The sequence below is a fragment of the Sycon ciliatum genome, chromosome 10 (assembly GCF_964019385.1).
Source record: "Sycon ciliatum chromosome 10, ocSycCili1.1, whole genome shotgun sequence".
In the NCBI taxonomy this organism is placed as follows: domain Eukaryota; kingdom Metazoa; phylum Porifera; class Calcarea; order Leucosolenida; family Sycettidae; genus Sycon; species Sycon ciliatum.
The window spans coordinates 3,185,043-3,201,607 of record NC_088652.1 but is presented as its reverse complement, the minus strand read 5'-3'; the positions used below and the strand labels follow the sequence as shown (position 1 = coordinate 3,201,607).

Here is a 16,565-nt window from a genome sequence, read left to right as displayed (position 1 = left end):
CCCCTCTGTTCAAGTCCTATTCTCATTGGTCTCGGCTTCCGCAGGAGGTAAAGTCTCGTGACACCTTCGCTGCATTTTGTTCCATTCTGCCCGCGCCTAAGTCGACTTGAATTGAGTTCGTTGTTTTCCATTGCTAGCCTAATGTTCATACTGCTCTCTCCAGGTTCCTATAGTACTTCTTTTGTTTTGTTTTCTTTTCTCTTTTTCTCCTTCATTTTCTCAGTTGTCCCCACCATGGCTGGTTAAGATCGCCCGCATCACATGCTTATTGGCACTATGTCATCGTGATTGTGGAATAATAATAATAATAATAATAATAACAGCCGACGGTACATACATGTAATGGCGAAGTGACGTAATAGTAATACGAGTATACAGTATACTTCTGGCTTGCGCGAGTTTATCACCACGCTATTATTTTAGACTAAATTAATGTTGTTGATGTGTTGATATCAAACTTTTTTATCATTATCTTTATGGTTATGGCACGTCACGGTGGTTGCCATATAGCACAGCATAGTATCTGTGGTTTCGTTTCAGCCGAAAACACCACGGTCTCATGTATTATGGGACTTGGTAGGAGAAATGTGTATGTGTATGATATCCAATTGTCCATGCAACAAAAGTGCGTGCAAGCTAGATCTCATCTATTTTCCGTAGCGTATGCACCACAGTCCATTTCATTCTCATTCTCATTTTCCGCCAACGTAGGAGTTTACCCTGATTGTATGTGTGACCATACACACGTAGTTCCGCTGGAGAGACACCAGTGGCGCTGCCGAAGCGGAACCCTGATGCATGTGTGACGGGGCCCTAAATGGTATGGCCGTGGAACGCACTATGACGGGTGGTTCCCCGCAAACTAGCGTGAGCATTTCTGTTTTATGTGAGGAATGTGGTCAGAAATAATCATTGACGCTTATTTGTTGTACATAATTATAGACTCGGATGTTGAGCCATAAATAAATGTGGAAGAGAAAAAGACATGGATACGAGTTAAGAGTAACTCTCCATCACTGTAACATGATACTATATAAAGTCAGAAAGTGCAATAACTAGGCACAAAACTGACAGAGTACTGAAACATTCGACGTCCTGACACCTAGCTTCAACACATCTCCGTAGCGCTAACCGACAGCCTTCCAACTTGGAAGGTTCAAGGTTATGGAAAAGACCAAAGAGGGGAAGGCAAGCGCAACGAAAACGAGCAAAAGCTACAGTCCCAACGGAACAAAGAATGTCGATTGTTACTGGACGATGACGAGACCAGTACGATATTTGACAAAGCGGTCTAACTACAATTCGATGCAGCAAAGCAGCACACCACCCAACTTGGGTGGGTCATAAATATCAAAGATAAGTAAAGAAAGGGAAGCTTTGCGAAAACGAATTGTACAAGCCGAAAGCCAAACTCCTACAGTACTCCTCATGCATGACATTGTGATGGACTAGTTGACTACAAAACAAGTGAGTGGGTATGTGAGTGTTGGTTTGTTAAGTGAAGAGTGTGAGTGCTGTAACGAATTCTTTCTGATTGCACTAATCTGGATGACGAGTCTCACCTGCACTTCTCCAATCTACGCTAAGTCTTGCTCTCACACTGCTCGCTACTCATGTAATCACGCCTCCAATAGTGCTAGCTTTAGAATATTTGTGGTTCTTGTATAAGTTTTAGATCTAATAATTTAAACTCGGATACTGAGCCAGTTAATAAAATGTAAAAAAGAGAAGAAACACATGAGAACGAGTTAGGCAGCAACTATCCACGACTGTAACAAGATGATAAGCGGTCAGAAAGTGCGATAATAGGGCACAAAACTGACAGGCTGCTGAGACATTCAGCGACCCGAGACCTAGCTCTAACACATCCCCAGTGCGCAAACCAACAGCCTTCCAACTTGGAAGGTTCATGGTTACGTATAGTCGTGAATAGTTGCTGCATAACTCGTTCTCATGTGTTTCTTCTCTTTTTTAGATCTAATAATGTTCATTTTATCGTACCAAAACGAGTCAATTCACATTATTGTTGACCCCTCTCAGCTGGCGAAAGGAAGATTTCCTCCTTGTAGACATACATGTACACAGAAGTGAATACACAGAAATACGTAGACATACATGTAAATACAGGGGGAAGTGGTCTAGTCTAGACATACACAGCAATACATAGACATAAATACAGGGGGAAGTGGTCTAGTACAGATATACACAGAAATGCATAGAAATACATCGATCAGTCGGGGAAGTGAACTGCCTGAAAAGATAAAAATTCAAGACCCACCAGGACGCGCCAGAACAGACCCACCAGGTGGGCCAGGCATTTTTTTCTCTTTTCAGGCAGTTCACTTCCCCGGATGATCCTTTGCATTTAAAGGTCTCCCAATCCTCTCAAGATACATAGGAATACATAGAAATGGAAATAGATTGAGGAGTGAGAGGTTGGACCGTGTGAGAATTGTCAAGATGTTAATCACACTGGAGAATATATGTACATGTATATGGTGATTTGATTCGATACCCTCTTGTGAGACGAAAATAGTTTATTGGTCACATATTTCCCTGACTTGCAGGAGAGATGTTGACTTCCACCCGACGAGAGTATGATGCATAGACCTACTGACGTACGAAAGAAGGTCTCTGGCGTGAATTGTGATCACGTGACGGCCTTGCATAATTGGTCCCGAGCTTGTGGCCCTGCACAGACCTTCCAGATGTCCAGGGATATGGATGGTTTCCTGTCCTTGTCTCTCGTGAAAGAAATTGATATGTGATGGCTGAGAACACTCTTGACCGTCAATTTTAGCAAACCACTCTGTCCCACCACTTCGAGTAGAAATACTGGTTGAGTAAGTGATTCTCAGGAGGGTGGATGCACGCTTCTTGGTGACCTGGACGCTAGCCAATTGTGAATCTCTACCGAGTATTTTGTTATGCGCTGTATAGGCGAACCCCAGTGATGCCGCATTGCATTGTTGTAACTCCTGGAGGAGAGCACGTGTAGAGAATAAATTAAGCACAAGAACAAGTTGAATCAGTTTCAGGGCGAATATGGCCAAAATTAAAATTTCAAAATTCAGACCCCCCCCCCGCTCTTGCCTATGTTTGCGCGATGCTCGAATTTCAACTCGGTTCTTACATTCTTCCTGTGCGCTTGTAAAACGCTACTCGCTAGAGGCAAAGTTCACTATTCAAATCAAAAAGAACAAAAAGAAAAAGAACGTGTAGTTCAATGTACCTGCACGAATGGCTGATTGGCCAGCAGTCTCACTAGTTCCCACTTTCACAAAGCAATGGGCAAGTCAGTGATCCTGCAGCTCTCAGTACGGATATAGAACTCTTGTCCTGTTACATGTACATGTAGTATGCTGCTTCTCCACAGATATCACTTTTCTCTAACTAGTGCATGACTCGAACCTTGGGCAATATCATACTATTCGTTCCTTGTATCCGTGCATGCGACCACGGTAAAATATCATTCTGTCAGTACCGTACATGTAAGAGCTTTTTCAACAAACTCCATGTTTCTAATACCACACTAACTGGTACTTCGAATTACTTTCAATCAGGTTCAATCATTTCCTAATCGTCTCTTCATTGCCCTTGTGACCTGGTTGTCAGGCATAGAGTGAAGCTTCAACATACCTGCAAATTAGATAAAGGGCCTTCAATTTGCCTTATGCGATTCACCGTGGTGTGGTTCGCCTCAGTTAGCCGGTTTGCGTTCTCTTTCACCTTCTCCCTGATGGTGCGGTTCGCCTCAGCTAACTGCGACTGAAGTTTATCATTCTTTGCTTTCTCCATCGCCAAACTAGCGTTAAGAGCACTGAACAAATCCCGTGTCAGCCAACCTGTAGAGACATGAAGTGGCACAAAAAATCCTGAAGGCTGGATTTGCACTTGCGTTACAAAAAATAATATCAGTTTCATCACATGGAAAGGGGAAGTTAAGGCAAAAATTAAAATTTCACCAGTTGTAGTCTTCGGGGTGCTGAGTCGAATGGTCGTGGTCCGAGAAAGCTGAGACGCTCCCTTGCTACTATAATCCCAATCGAACTCGCGCACTTCCACCGAAACTGGGTGACTGCGCCCTACTAGATGGGGATTTGTATGCAAAATGTCACTAAAAGCGCCATTTCGTTCTTATAAAAGCACGGATGACCGCGATTGGCCCATGTGTTGTAGTCTTTTGGACGCTGAGTCGACTGGTTTTGGTCCGAAAAGGCTGCGATGCAGCGTTCCTCCTTTATTCCCAATCGAACATGGTTGAACAAGCGGTCACGTGCTCCTGGGTGCCCAAATCACCTGGTCACCACGCCAGCAGGCGACAATTTCCACACCAAGGTTCAACTCGAGTGACAGGACTGCACCCAAAAAAGGTCAAACAGGCTAGTAAGTTGTACCCTGCAGGCACGGTGACCAGGTGACTGGTGTATGAATCCATTCGTTAAGAGGAATCAGGGAATACCTATACAGGTTAAATTCTGTGTTTTATAATCCTGGCATACGTACGTTTTTGACATACGTCTCCCTCGTGGCCAACTGAGCAGTCACACGTGAAGCTGTTGAGTGCGTCGATGCACCGCCCGCCATTCTGACACGGTTCACTAGCACACTCGTCTATCTCTGCACATGATGAGTAGACAAATGAGAAGCGATTCCAGACACGTTTTAATCATTTCATGACCGCGTACAGTGCAGTCTTTGTAGAGTCTGAGATAATGTGAAATATCAACATGATCATGAGTTGCATTGATTATCTGCAAGATCACAAAGTTCTATAATTGCGCCTTTCTTGCCTATAGTGTGTTTGTCATTGTACCTTTGATCACAGGTGTCAAAGTGGTTGTTGACTGCTTAGCTGCATAACATGGTGAAATTGCCTAAAATAACACCGCTAGCCCTATAACTATAATACATGTACTTGTATATGAATAAAATAACACAGCTAGCCCTGATACTAGGGGTGAAAGTTGGCACTGAGATCCCGAGTTCGAGTACTCTTATTTTCTCCCATCAAATACATGTATTCGAGTATTCTTCATCTCCTAAAAATTGCACACCAGGGTCCTTAAAATCACATGATACAACCCTGACTGAACCGAGTGACAGTCATTTTACTCGGGTATATAGCATTATTGGTTGGTGGGGCATTTGGGCTCTCTCTACCTGTACCTGATACCTATACAGACTACACATTCACACGCAGCTTTTCATATAGCGCTACAAGACCAACCCTCTCCTGCCATACATGTATACACTGGCATGGCCAGTACCCCATACTAGCAACATTGGCGTTCCTGGCACCACATTCTCAAGATACTTCTATTCATACTAACGTACATTGGGTCGGTATTTGAAATTTTTGTACTTTTTATTTCATTTTATTGGTGGAGGAGAAAGTTGTTGAACCTACCATTCTCGCAATAATGTCCTGTTCTGCCTGGTTGGCATTGGCACATGTATGAACGACTATCAGTGTTGAACGCACACTCTCCCTCGGTGTTGCACGGGTCGAACGCATCAGCACATAGAGGATTGGTACCATCTGTACCACCCAAAATGCAGTAATGGTGGAAAGAGGAAAGCAGGAATAGGATCACACCGATGATTTTATAGAACATACTTACGCACGACTTTAAACTTGGAAACTACAATGAATCATTGGTATATAATTTAGATGAGTAGACCCACATGCGTATACCCACATGGTAGAATCGTGACCGAATCTTAACACACATACCGAATAATCATCAGAGAGCAATACAGCTGTTATCAGCGAAAATGAAACTCCACGGACTTATCCCGATGTACATGTATAGGAATATCATCCGCACAACTTGACGATGGTGGCCTTACCCAGGCAGGACTTGAGCATAGTAGCATGGTCACCCGTCATACCCATCAGGAAAGCCAGGACATCAGTGTCTAGCTCAAGTAGCTTAGCTTCGGTCATTCCAATGGTCTTGAACACACCTTCGTACTTCTCGGCCATCGTCAGCTCTACACCTGACTGGAGCATCCAACGAACCATGCAGCTTTCACCGCCTACAACACCACGCAAAGAAACAGACATTGCGCCAATGAACACTGCACTAAGTTTATTATCTCTCCAAGAATAGATCTCGACAAGAGTTACTCATGCGTAGTGTCCATTGTGTGCGTGAGAGTGTCTTGGTTTCTGTGTGTGAGTAAAGGAGGCAGTCAATTTTTTTTATAGTTTTTTTTACAAAACAACACACACCATTTCACGGCACAAAGCAGCAAGGCAGCGATGAGACATATGGAAAGTGTGGATGAACGAGACACTGAAAGACCCCTTTTTCCCCAACTCTCACTTCTTACTTCAAGTACATATTTCAGCAAATGCCAGATTGTAATCACTGAGGTTATACTTCTTTTTTAAATGTGTGTTCACTTACCGGCTGACGCCATATTTGCAGGACTTGGCGACGGTGGGATTGGATCTGCCCCGCTAAAAGCAGCCGTCACCAATAGCAACATGATGGCGGGTAAGAAGGAATTAGGCGACATGACGAAACGGTGTCCTTCTATTTTGCTCAGCGGTGAATTTCAAAAGTTGTCTGACCGGCAGCGTACAGTACAGAAAACGTAACTTTAAATTGCTCCAGTAAAAAAGGGAAAGTAAAAGCTTTCAGGGGATTCTAAAAATCCGAAGCAACAAGCCATTCTTTTATAGCGGGAAACCTCCTCCTCAATATGCCTGCAGAGCACAACTCTCTGGAGGGGTCAACGATGGGTAGACACATGAAATTGAGCAACGTATTACGAGTACTTCGAAGCAGTTTTCAAATCAATGATCAGTTCATCACCCCGTGGGACTGGAATAGTGAGTGTGAGTGTGAATTAAAACTAAGCTGGCGTTGGAGCGGAAGTCATGCGAATAAAACTTTGCACCCGCGTGGTTCGATTTGGCGCCTAGTCGCGACTCACTGCCAGTCTCAATTGTTTATTTCAAACACCGCAATCCCAGAACCCCGGGGTTGTTAGGGCTTCTCACATTCACAATAAAGTAAAAAGTAAATTATCGTGTCCGTTCCCGAAGGGAACTCACGACGGCCGCTAACACCCGGTAAACCCTAGCGGCAGATGCAGCGCCTAACGGTGGGGGTGAGGCCATACAATATTCAAGCTAGAGATATTCAGACAAACACACAAAAACGTGCACGCGCACACGCGCACCCACATAATCAGAACATTCAGAACACACAAACACGTTTGTCTTGAGCATAAATACACCAGGTGATAATAAGTCATCAGTGGGTGGATGCTATATTTTGCCCAGATCTATGAAAAGGCCGTCAAATTGCTGAATGGTGCAATGTGTTTGTTTGACTGTCATCTCCAGCAAATCTGTACTCCTGTGCCTGACACATGTCATCTTCGGTGCTGTGCGCCAGTGCCTGACAACATTAATTCAGTGCGGATGGAGGTTTGACACCCTATCGCGTTTCTGAACTGCAATAGGATCTGATTCCGTTCAGACGGGAAGGACAAATTTTGGTTCAGAATATTTTCAATCTGTGATTTTCTTTAACGAACCGGTGCAAACTTCCATTTAAACATGGGGCTAGCTTAACATGACCAGTCAGCTGTGGCTTTAGCATTTTGCCTACACCTAAATAGCCTATAGTCCAAGCACGATGCTCTACAATGGCCGGTATCTGGTGAATTCGAATGATTTTGATCTCACCACTTGAAGAAAGGCCGGTAAAATGGACTCCGAATTCAGGAACGTTAGTTTATTTAAACCGGGGTATGCTGGTGGCAAGGATTGTCACCAGTATATTCTCGTGTGACACTCACACTTACGAATATGTGTTCATAAACACACCCCCCCCCCCCCATGCACACATACACACGCAGTCACACATTATCAGAATCCTTTTCGACCAGCAGCTTTTATTCAGCGGCCACATCATTCATCTATCGAAAAGTTGTGCCCAGTGCCTTGGCTTCAGCAGGAAATCCTCACGCGTGCTGGAGTACAGCCTGCTCGCGTGGATGAGTGCCGCACCCACCGCCTTATCCCGTCTCTCCTCCTACCGGTATGCACATTCTAGAGAGCAACCATTTTGGAAAGATCTGGATACATGAGTGCTAGTACTTCTGCTTTTTCAGGTTTGTTGTTGTTGTTCTCTATTCCATGCATCCCCTGTTCGTGTTCATCGAAGACGTGCTGGAGCTGATTGTCAGTTAGTTGATGAACGTCACTACCATTGGTTAGCGTCGAGCAATTTTATCGCGTGAGCTGATTGTCCAGGAACTGGTGGTGTTAGTGGACATACATACTGTAACTTGTAGTCCATTGCTCCTTTACTCTGCTCTCAATTGAACACAAGATGGTTGTATGGTTATAATTATTATGTGTATTTGACACAAAGCAGTGCTAATTATAGCCATGGTGTTGAAGATTAGTAGTCACGTATTGAGATTATTATTAGTGAATGAATGCATCCACGGAGTTGCAGGGACAGTCCCAAGCCCCTTTGGTTCAGTACTACAGTCACAATGCCCTGTGAGCATGTTCCAAAAACGGAATCTATATGGATGTGTTAGTGAATGGTGAGAAACCGCGCCAACTCACTGCCACTATACTGCAGTACACCATTAAATAAAATGAAGTACTGAACGATAGCTAAAAGAAATAGAATCCCTGCCTGGGCTCAGCACGATAACACGACTTCATGTCACAGAGACAAGGTGACACATTCTAGCCTGTCACTTTCGTACCTAACTCAAAGCGATGTCAGTTCATGTCGCAATGTCAGCGACTCCAGCCCACGCAAAACATTAATGTCCTTTTACACCATTGTCTTTGTAAGGTGGATGAGATGAAATGAATGTTAGTTGGTGAACGTCACTACCATTCGTCATGGTCGTGCCATTTTATCTCATGAGCTGATTTTCCAGTAACTGGTGGCGTTAGTGGACAGAAAAGCGAAACTTGTAGATACTTATTACGACCCTTTTCTCCTATCCAATCATCCTTGTCTATCCATCTAAGTCATATTTTACTCTTTGATAGGGATTACCATACTAGTTTTTGACTGGCCCGTGATTGAAAAAACAGAGGGTTGCATGTTGAAGTCCTGTTTGAAAGCGGAAGTATTTAATTAGGATCGCGTGGGCTGGCATGGATGCAGCGAATGGTATTGTCGGTCTTTCACCACTTTGTTCATGGCTCACATCTACTACACTCCCACCGCTATAGGAGCTGCATCTGTTCCTATGTGATAACTAGTAGCTTGTGACTGGCGGTTTGAATGAGATAGCATCGCGATACTTTCCAGTTTAAACTCTTGATGGGATGTTCAAACTCCATCCGCACTGAATTAATGTCAGGCCCTCGCATACAGCGCTCGAGATGACATGTGTCAAGCACAGGTGTACATCGGCGCTGGAGATGACAGTCGAACACTGTGCACAATTTATCAATCAGGCGATCTTTTGTAGATAGTGGCAAAAGAGGGCATACGCCCACTGCTGACGTCTAATCCCCGTGTATATTTAGGCTCAAGCAAGCAGAAATAGATGAATTTGTTCTGCGTGTGTGTGTGTGTGTATGTGTGTGTGTGTGTGTGTGTGTGTGTGTGTGTGTGTGTGTGTGTCTGAATATCTCAAGCTTGAATATTTATGACATACATGTATTTTGAATGTGAGAAACCCTCACAACCCCAGAGTTCTGGGGTTGCAATATGTTTCAACAATCAACATACACAATTGAGACCTTCAATGAGTCGCGACGAGGCGCCAAATCAAACCACTCTAGTGTTGATTCTTATTCGCATGACTTCCGCTCCGAAGCCAGCTCAATTACAATTCACACTCACGCTCATTGTTCCAGTCCCAAGGGGTGCTGAACTGGACAATGTTTTGGACGCTACTCGCATTACGTTGCTATAATTTCATGTGTCTACCGACTATTCACCCGTCAAGGGAGTCGCGCTCTGTAGGCGTATTGGTGAGAGGTTTTACCACTATAAAAGCACTGTTCGTTGCTTTTGATTTTCAGAATCGACTGAAAGCCATTGCTTGTACTTTCTTGCTGGTGAGATTTCAAAAAGTAAGATTGTACTGTCAGTTGCGGGTCAGACTACTGTTGACTTACTTTGAAGTGAAAATACTTTTCCCCAAGTGCAGTCGGAGGAGTGTGTAGAGGGTCTATATCCCCGAAAGGACGTGTTGAAGTTAACCGCCCAGCAAAACAATAGAAGGTCATTGTTTCGTTATGTCGCCAAATGACTTCATACCCGCCGTCATGTTGCTACTGGCAACGGCTGCTTTTAGCGTGGCAGTTCCAATCACACCGTCGCCAAGTTCTGCAAATATGACGTCAACCGGTAAGCAAAAACACATTAAAAAACTATGTCCACGGTGATTAAAACCTGGCAATTGCTGAAATTTGTAGGAAGCGATTGTCGGGGGAAAGGGGTCTTTCAGCGTATAATGTGATGTATAGTATATAGTATAGTAAAAAATAAATAATTTCTGCTGGAATTCACAACAGTGTAGGAAAGTATTTATTCATATTTCTCTAGGGCAGTCCCCACAGACCTATGGTCTCCTTACGGGGTACCCTAGCCAATCTAGGATTGCGATACGTGTACAGTATTGACTTTTTCCCTCCCCCCCCCACACCTCTCTTACATGTTTTTCATTCCACTCTTACCTTCGCTTTCATGTAAGTGCGATTATAGCACGTGTGTACTTGCGAAATCAAATACAGGCATACACAAACCTACATTCTGGGAAAAATTATGATTGATTTAGTGCCGTATTCGGTGCTGGCAATTTCTGTTTTTTTTTTGCTTGGTATTGTAGGCGGTGAAAGCTGCATGGTTCGTTGGATGCTCCAGTCCGGCGTGGAGCTGGCGATGGCCGAGAAGTACGAAGGTGTGTTCAAGACCATTGGAATGACAGAAACTAAGCTAATTGAGCTAGACACTGATGTCCTGGCTTTCCTGATGGGAATGACGGCTGACCATGCCACCATGCTCAAGTCCTGCCTGGGTAAGAAAAACAATATTATAATCTGATGATCCCTGATCACGATATGATCATGTGAATGGCCATGCGGAGCAAATTGAGAAAAGGCATCACACCTCGTCGTTTCCCTTCTCGTCAAGCATACTTCAGGGAGTGGAGAGATTCCTTAGAGACTACCATGAGTACACCACACGTGATAAAGGTGTTCGCAGGACAAGCATTGGAGAAAGATATGATATAGCAGAGAAACCAGCACTTGTCTGGTGGTCAAAACTAACCTCGTTCCCCGATCTGTGATCTTGCTTGGATGCATGCAATACTTGCGTACTGTCGCTCTACAATTAAACGGTATCTTCTAGCCTCCGGTTCTCTGTTACAAAAATTATTTTGTTGATACAGGAGGGCCTGACTACTCTTGCTCAATTTGTTTTCGTTCTGGCGTTAATCTTCTCTTTCCCGTATGGTCACAGGTCACAATCTTGTGGGCCCGCAACATGCTTCCAATTTTCGAAAATGAACTGGACTATGTTGATTTAGTATCTTCAAAAATCTGATAAAAGATTATTAGAGACTAAAACATGTGGATGAACATGTTCTTTCGCTCCTGGTATGCAACTATGCTGCGTGTTACAGATGGTACCAATCCTGTATGTGCTGATGCGTTCGACCCGTGCAAAACGGAGGGAGAGTGTGCGTTCAACACTGACACTCGTTCATACATGTGCCAATGCCAACCAGGCAGAACAGGACAGTATTGCGAGAATGGTAAGTTCAACGATTTTTGCCTTGGTACTGATAAACAAAATTACCGAAAAACGGGTACCTTGTTATAATAATTATATTATTTTGAAAGCTAACTAAAGTGTGAGGTCCAGTTTTCGGCCCTGTAGATTCATCGCCCACCACAATATAACTGCGCCCTCGAGCCGAACTCCATACGTTACCATAGTATACCATCAGCAAAGCTACACATCCGTTGCTACTGAATTTCGGTAGTTGTGTGCTGTGGCAACGTATCGAGTTTGGCACTGGAGAGCGCAGTTATGGTGTGGTTGTCGATGGAAAATCTTGTTCAGGTTGTAACAAGAAATCATTAATTTCTGTTTCTACATTGCATGACTTACCTTAGCCAGAAGAAAATGTTCTTGCCCTACGTGCTTTACCTTTTGGAATGTCGTTACTCGTCCCGTTAACTCAGCTTCAGGAACATTAGGTTGTGAAACGGTCTGCAATTGTACAAGTGCTGATCAGATCATGTGGTACTTCTCTTTTAGGAGTCATGAAGTCATGAATGTATCACTGGTTAGTCCACTGCATGCACTGTTGCGCTTTGGATTATTAGACTCAACAATTGCAATGGTTAAAATTTATACATCGCAATCGCGTTTTTCAGTAACGCTAGATACCGTGGAAATCCTAAATATAACTCTTTGCGCACTCTAACAGCCTTCCAACTTAAAAGGTCTTAAGTTATAGCACTATCTGTAACGCATTCAAGATGTGCTAGACCTGGTTTGTCAGTTAGTTGTAGAATGTCGACACCGTTGGTCAGTGTCGTGCAATGTTATCGCATGAGCTGATTGTCCAGGAACTGGTGGCGTTAGTGGACAGTATTGTGGAGAGTATAGCACCGCTACAGTTCCTTGGCCGTTTTGATCTCCTCTAAGACGCTTCCCATTTGTCTACTCATCCTGTGCAGAGATAGACGAGTGTGCCAGTGAACCGTGTCAGAATGGCGGACGGTGCATCGACGCATTCAACAATTTCACGTGTGACTGCTCAGTGGGCTACGAGGGAGACGTGTGTCAACAACGTACGTACACCATGATTCCAAAACACTAGATGTATCCCGTATAGGTATTCCCTGAGTCCTCTTAAAGCATGGATTAATATCATGGCCGCGGAACACTCGCATTGTGTATCAGTACGCCTGTATGTTGGTGTTCACTGGGCTGCAAACTATCAGGAATTCTAGTTGGCAATTGAAAATACATGAATAACAGATACTTGTGGCCTGTCGATTGTCAAAGGCATGAAACTTTTGAAAACAAGAAACCTCAAGTTGGTCTCCGTCCTATACGTGCATTTCACGGCAGTTCTATAACAATGGTAAGGCAGTATGAAATTAGTTGTTACTAGATGTGGCCTAAGGAAACCAAGCTATGAACTCGACATGCTTTTATACTCTCTCATTTAATCCATTCAGCATCCGCTGAACTTTGAACTCGGCACTATCCTTGCTTGCATGCGAATATGGAAGTTATGTTATATGACTAGCTTTGCGAGTGGCGTAAAATTTACATCTTCGCACCTTTTTCCACAGACTCATATTGGAGTATAGGAATTGGGAAACAAGCAAGTTAAAATGTGATTGCTGCAGCATATGAGGGTGTTTCGTGTTCATACATTTAGAAGCGGCTGTACTGAGCGCACGTGTTACAGAAGCTGTTGTTTCTCAGCCGTGGCTTTGAGAGTCTTAGACATGTAGCTATAAGCACTCATCAAAAACATGATTCAGTCACGTGAGGAGTAAGAGAATGACATTGGGTGGATAATATAATAATAATAATAATAATAGTTACAGTTCGCATGTCACTCATGGAAGGATCCATGGGCTTAGCGCATCTGTCAACGAAATCTAGGCAGAAGAGCCGACAAAAGGCATCTCATTATTTTTAGAACGTATCGCAGTAAGAACAACTACGCAAGCGCAGCACATTTTTCCACAAGCATCAGCCATTCTTTCTTGTCTAGAGCCAGTTCAAAACAGTCAGAAATATCAATATGGCGTGCTTTAGATCATTTTTAATATTGTCAATCCATCTGAGATGGGGTCGGCCACGTGGGCGCTTGATGTCCCGGGTATTAATTGTCATCTCCAGTGCTTGGTAGGACGCATTGGGTGGATGGCAAAATCAAACGAGCGTTCCCACAAATACACGTAGTTTTAAATACCATGTGATCAAACTGAGATTAATCTTTGAAAAGCATGTGTAAATCCAGGGTCCAGGAAATGTTTGTGCCACTTTGTATGTCTACAGGTTGGCTGACACAAGATTTGTTTAATACTCTTAACGCTGGTTTGGCAACGGAGAAAGCAAACGTCGACGTCCTTCAGTCGCAATTAGCTGAGGCGAACCGTAACATCTTGGAGAACGCGAAAGAGAATGCAAAGCTTCGGTCGCAATTAGCTGAGGCGAACCACACAATTCGGGACAGCGTGGATCGCATAAGGCAAATTGAAGGCCCTCTATCTTCATTGCGGGTATGTTAGGGCTTCACTGTATGCCTGATATCTTTGTATTAACGGCAATCGAGAATGAACTATGAATTGATGGAACTAGACTGAAATTAGTTCGACGTGCGACTACTCAAGTAGGAGTTAGTGTGGTATTAGAAAAAACAGAGAAGGATTTGTGTTGAAAAGCTGTTACTGTACAGACACGGATGATATCATACCGTCGTTGCATGCACGGACACAAGGAACGAGTAGTATGATATTGCGCAAGAGACTGTTGTCTAACCTGCCATTCGTGGAGGCACATTGAACTACGTGCTCTATTTTATACATTTTGTCTGTTTGCTTTGTCTAGTACCTTTTACCTCTAGTTAATATCACAGTTTTACAAGCGTACAGGAAGAATGTAAGAACCAGTTTGAAGTTCGAGCATCCCGCAAACATAGACAAGAGAGGGTGAGGAGGGGGGGTCACAGTTTTGTAGAAAAAAACAAGAAAAAACAGCCATTGTTTGAATTTAGAAATTTTGATTTTTGGCCATATCCTTCTTGAAATTCATCATGTTATGTTTTCGTGCTCAATTTCTTTCTATACATGCTCTCCTAAAGGCGTTACAACAATGCAATTCGGCATCACTCGGGTTCGCCTATACAGCACATCGCAGACATGTAGGTGGAATTAAGCAATTGGCTAGGGTCCAGGTCACCAAGAAGCATGCATCCACACTGCTGAGAATCACTTACTCTACGAACATCGCGGTCTATGGAAGTAGAGGAGCCGCAGTGTGGTTTGCTAAAATTGACGGTCGAGAGTGTACTCAGCCATCACGTATCGCTATCAATCACCAACGAGGGGAGGCGGATCACGTGAATATTCCTGGTTATCTGGAAGGTCTTTGCAGAGCGACAAGCTCGGGACCAATCACACAAGGCCATCACGTGATCACAATTCACACCGGAAAATTACTTTCGTACACCCATAACTCTAACTCGGGGTTTGGATCACCATCTCTTCTACAAGTCAGGGAGATCTGTGACCAATAAACTATTTTCGTCGCATAAGAGACACTATGGATAGTCAGAAATAATTTCTCCAGTGGCATTACATTTTAGTTAATTAAGTTAACCTTAATTAAGCCAACGTGCCCAAAAGGGAACAATCGTTCAAGGCTCCATCTCACACTCCTCAATCGATTTCTATTTTATATCTTAGTTTTGAGCACGCTGGCAAGGTTCAAATCTGCTTTTCGAAGATTAGCGAATTTGATACTAGAGGGCGATGGCGCTCCCACGGCGGATGCGGGAAACTCCGCTTCCAGCAAACACCTTGAATATCGATACATTTATCAATTTCTTACCTTTACGTTTATTTGTCATATTGTTCAGCCTGCATCATGCTTACGCAGTCTTTTTCCTTTGCCCACCTCTAAGCGGTCAACTCGTGGAACTACAACAAACAATTTGTCAATTTGCTTGTATCAATCCATGGTAGGGTGCAATACCTTTTCCTCCAGAGCATCCCTTATATGGAATGCCCTCCCTGCTCACTTGAAAGGAAGTGAGGACATTAGATCATTTTCTACAGAACTTTTGCAAGCTCTAAATGACGACAAATTGACTATATCCCTGTATTCCCTCCTTTGAAAATATATTTCACCAATAAAATACGGAAGTAGGACGGAGGCAGAAAATATTACAAAAATGTATTATCTACGCATGCATCTACGCAAGAGTCACCACCAGCCAATTAGGACATGTGTCAAAGTATTGAACGTTTTCGTTCCCTTCTTGTCAAAATACTACAGGGAATGATGGAAATGAGCTAAAAGACTACAACTATAAGGAAAAGAAGTTCAGAAACATATCACTCCAATTATGTGTAGAAGTGACACGAAAAAATAGATGTGAAGAATCAAGAAAACAGCATGCAAATCCAAATCACAAAGCTCAGGGTCTAACTTACGTATGTACAAAGCTTCCAACACGGCAAGATGTAACAAAGACCTACCACGCGACAAAACAGAGAATACATCATCGGAATACCACTCACGACAACTAGCACTGCCCGACAGGTGACACTTGATTGGCGAGGTACCGTTTCCCTGTCACATCTATTTTTTCGTGTCACTTCTACACATAATTGGAGTGATATGTTTCTGAACTTCTTTTCCTTATAGTTGTAGTCTTTTAGCTCATTTCCATCATTCCCTGTAGTGTTTTGACAAGAAGGGAACGAAAACGTTCAATACTTTGACACATGTCCTAATTGGCTGGTGGTGACTCTTGCGTAGATGCATGCGTAGATAATACATTTTTTGTAATAA

At 43.4% G+C, this 16,565-nt stretch overlaps 2 protein-coding genes across 2 annotated transcripts; one reads left to right on the top strand and one right to left on the bottom strand.

Annotated features, from left to right (window-relative positions):
• Positions 1–1,945: 1,945 nt before the first annotated feature.
• Positions 1,946–6,926, bottom strand: LOC135826352 (uncharacterized). Its single transcript, XM_065338966.1, has 6 exons — positions 6,417–6,926; positions 5,854–6,042; positions 5,411–5,542; positions 4,507–4,620; positions 3,640–3,845; positions 1,946–2,978 (listed from the first exon to the last, which is right to left on the bottom strand). Exons 1-6 carry the CDS (start codon positions 6,526–6,528, stop codon positions 2,538–2,540), a joined length of 1,194 nt encoding a protein of 397 aa, XP_065195038.1. The 5' UTR covers positions 6,529–6,926; the 3' UTR covers positions 1,946–2,537.
• A 3,076-nt stretch (positions 6,927–10,002) lies between these two features.
• On the top strand, positions 10,003–15,876 carry LOC135826351 (uncharacterized). The gene is made up of 6 exons (XM_065338965.1): positions 10,003–10,358; positions 10,840–11,028; positions 11,638–11,769; positions 12,704–12,817; positions 14,046–14,269; positions 14,851–15,876. The coding sequence occupies exons 1-6, from the start codon at positions 10,247–10,249 to the stop codon at positions 15,283–15,285; spliced, it is 1,206 nt and encodes a 401-aa protein (XP_065195037.1). The 5' UTR covers positions 10,003–10,246; the 3' UTR covers positions 15,286–15,876.
• The last annotated feature ends 689 nt before the right edge of the window (positions 15,877–16,565 follow it).